Source organism: Mastomys coucha, chromosome X, assembly GCF_008632895.1.
Source record: "Mastomys coucha isolate ucsf_1 chromosome X, UCSF_Mcou_1, whole genome shotgun sequence".
Lineage (NCBI taxonomy): Eukaryota > Metazoa > Chordata > Mammalia > Rodentia > Muridae > Mastomys > Mastomys coucha.
The window spans coordinates 110,084,038-110,087,498 of record NC_045030.1 but is presented as its reverse complement, the minus strand read 5'-3'; the positions used below and the strand labels follow the sequence as shown (position 1 = coordinate 110,087,498).

Sequence of the window (3,461 nt, the reverse complement as noted above, 5' to 3'; positions counted from 1 at the left end):
AGTAATACGGTACACACAGCTATCTACACACATACGTTTGCACGCGCACGCCACACACGCACAGAAACACATACACACAGATTTTTAAAAGAAAAAAAAAGCTTAAACTTAGCCGCCCAGGCGCTCGCTAGCTCGCTCGATCTGCGCCATGGGCTTCCACCAGCTGTGCTTGTCAAAGACACTGAGAAGGGCTCCCCAAGAGCTCACTCAGACCTTGGTATGTACAAGAGGGAGGAGGTGGTGTGCGGCTGGACCAAAATCTTCGTGACTTTTGCCAATTATTTTATTGTCTCTCCGCACGAAGCTGAGGATGCCTATCCCCCCACCGCCCTACCGAGAGCGTTTCTCACCCTGAGAGCGAGCGGCGAACTGGAGGTGAACTGAACTGGGAGGCGCTGGCCCAATTGGTCGCCAAGTCGCCATCGTCTTTGGGTAGTGGTCTCAGTTGAAAGCCACCATTTGTGAAGGCCAAGTCTTTCATCTAGGAGAGTGTAAGTAGGGTAGCGCTGGTTGTCAACCCGACTAAGCCTGCAGCCTGTGGGAAACTTCCCGCACAGGCAATCACGACCTTGGTGAATTCAGAATCCTTCTGGTCGCTCACACCCCATTCTTCGCACCACAGCTGAATCCTTCTGGGGCACCGGGATCTGTGCTGTGGAACCTTCCAGGACTCCACAGTTCCGTGAAAGTCGGTGGAGGGGGGGAAAAAAGCAGCGAAATAGCCTTCAGGCTATTTTGGAAACCCATTCAGTTTGCTTGTTCTGCCCATATAGGCACTCAGTCCCCAGGAAAAATAGAAACAGCAACAACTTTCTCCACCTTACCCTCTCCTCTGCTCTCCATGCAGATTCAAAAGTGTGGGAGTGCAGGAGGTGAGCATTTTTCTCTCTCCTCCTTCCAGCCTCCCCTCCCTTTTTTTTTAAGCAATTAAAAACCCATCAGCTCAATGAAGAAATAATAATAATAGCAATAATAATGTGGAGTGGTCGATTAGATACAAATTATCTCACAAATATTGTGTACAGCTTGTAGTAAAACACTGCAGACATTTAGAAACGCTATAGAAGTTTTAAAAAATGCAAAACTAGTCTATTGTAAAACAGATTTCACCTGAAATACAGCTGCTATAACCAAGGCGCTGAAAGGTTATTCATAGGCACACATCTGTCTTCCCACCCTCTCCCGCCCCCCACCCGTTACCCAGCTCCTTGCCCTTCTTAGAGAGGAGCAACCAAACAAATCTTACTCCGAGTAAACAATATATATTGATCAGCAGAAAAAGGTTGGAGGGAAATTGTCCTGGCAGCAGGGAATACGGGGTCCCCACCTGGACTGCTTAATGTAATTGTGTTTCAGAGTTGAGAAGCCCGAATGTGTGTGTGTGTGTGTGTGTGTGTGTGTGTGTGCATGTGTGTGCGTGAATGTGTGCGCGCGCGTGTATGCGCGTGTGTGTATGCGCGTGTGTGTTTCTTTTCTTAACATAAGTCATAAGAAGTTACAAACCCCTGTGAAAGAAAGGAAGAGCTAGCAAGCTAGAGAGACAGCAATAATAAAGAATGTAATGCTAAAAGGAAGGTAAAGAGAGAATTGGATCAGCACTGCTCCCAGTGCAGCGGGCCACCTCCTTGCTTCCTCCAGTCAGAGATCGTGGCAGGACGCGTCTGTCTTCACCGTGTGCGAATAAACCTCATGTGGCTGCTGATCCCCTGGCGGAGTCATTCTTTTTTCTTTTTGTCTTCTGTTACAGAACCAGACACGCACCACTTCTTTCTCCAACTGGAGACTGTCTGCCAGCGAGGAGATCTCCTGCGCTGCAGGCTTGGGACACTTGAGGAAATGCGTTTCCAGTACGCCCTTGACACTCACCTCGATGGAGGTTCGCTTCTTGCGTTTGCGGCCCTGAGCGGCGATCTTGTCAATGCTGGTCGGGCTTCCTGTGGATGAATCAGCCTCCTCCAGCCACTTATTTAGCAGCGGTTTCAGCTTGCACATGTTCTTGAAGCTCAGTTGCAAGGCCTCGAACCTACAGATGGTAGTCTGCGAGAACACGTTGCCATACAGGGTGCCCAGTGCCAGCCCCACGTCGGCTTGCGTGAAACCCAACTTGATTCTTCTTTGTTTGAATTGTTTGGCGAACTGTTCCAACTCATCAGAGGTTGGAGTCTCTTCATCGGAGTGGTCCTGGCAGTGGTGCGAGCCCAGCTCACCATGGTCTGGAGGCTCCCGGAGCACTGGATGCAGGCTCTGTGTGGAGGCAGCCGCTGGTGGTGGAGTGAGTCCCCCGTGCTCCAGCATACCGCTCACCGAGAAGCCTGGCTGCGAGTACACATTGAGAGGTTGGCCGCTGGACGTGATGGACGAGTTTGGAGCCGGGCTCGCTCCCCAGGCGTTCGGATGGTTAGTGTGGGGCGAGTGGTGGGCTACGTGCGGCGAGCGGTGATGGATGATTGCGCCCAGTTGCAGATCTTCACGTCCCGGCTTCACGTCCTGCTGGTCCAGGGGGCTGGTGGCCAATGTGGAGGACCACGGGCCCCCATCGCTCAGACTGGTCACCCAGTGATGCCCGAGGGGATGCCCATTGCTGGGAACTCCCTGCAAGTAGTCACTTTGGAGAAGTTTCTGAGGATTGCGAAAAGGACTTCCCTGCTGCATGCCCGCGGAGTCCGCATGGACGAGGGAGCTGGAACTGAGAATGCTGTAGGGATTCGAGGCAGCTGTGGCCATGGTCGATGAGGATCCTCTACTAGTTATAATGTGGCAAAGGGAGCAGCTTCAGCCTTTGACATCTATGGTGCGGGGGAACCAAAGCCGCTAGCGCGGGTTACCGGCACCCGCAGAGGCCAATCGCAGTGCGACTTGGCCTGGCCAGGCATAAACACAGCCAATGGTGGTGCGGGAGGCCGAGCTCGCTTTCCAAATTAGGCTGGCGAAGCTCGGGAGTTTCAGTAAGACCCAAGCAGGAAGTGAATCAATCTTTAGGCTCCATTGGCTGCCTGGCTCAGAGTGGCAGCGGCTCTTTTAGTTAACCCTTTCCCCCCTCCCGGAGACTACATGGATGTTTGTGACGGAGAATAAATAGAAGGTACATATTTGTATGGAGAGGCAGCGAGGAGGCTAACTTCAGTTTCAGGTCGCTTTTTAGTGTATTTAAATTAAAATAAATAAAGAAAACAAATTAAAATATCATTTTGATCTTAATGCATGAGAGAATTCCGGTTTAGTTAGTGTTTGGGTTAATGTGTGGTTGGGGGGGGGAAATAAAAAGCATCTGCAAACTTTGAGCAAAGCGATGTCTTAGGTCAGAACCCAAAATAAAATTTCCACGATCCAATAAAAGCTATTTCAGTATATGTTTGCTCACTTATTTTTCATTTATAAGAAACTAAAAAGCTCTCGGAAAACGATTTCTTTCTTTCTTTTTTTTTTTTCTTAAAAATTTGATTCAGAGTATGAAGAGCTGA

At 50.0% G+C, this 3,461-nt stretch overlaps 1 protein-coding gene across 1 annotated transcript; it reads right to left on the bottom strand.

The window, feature by feature from the left end:
- Positions 1-2,978, bottom strand: Pou3f4 (POU class 3 homeobox 4). The gene has a single exon (XM_031375992.1). It carries the CDS (start codon positions 2,722-2,724, stop codon positions 1,639-1,641), a length of 1,086 nt encoding a protein of 361 aa, XP_031231852.1. The 5' UTR covers positions 2,725-2,978; the 3' UTR covers positions 1-1,638.
- Between the last annotated feature and the right edge of the window lie 483 nt (positions 2,979-3,461).

Excerpts from the sequence above, each read along its gene's own strand:
- Pou3f4 (XM_031375992.1), bottom strand. The coding sequence starts at position 2,724 with ATGGCCACAGCTGCCTCGAATCCCTACAGCATTCTCAGTTCCAGCTCC.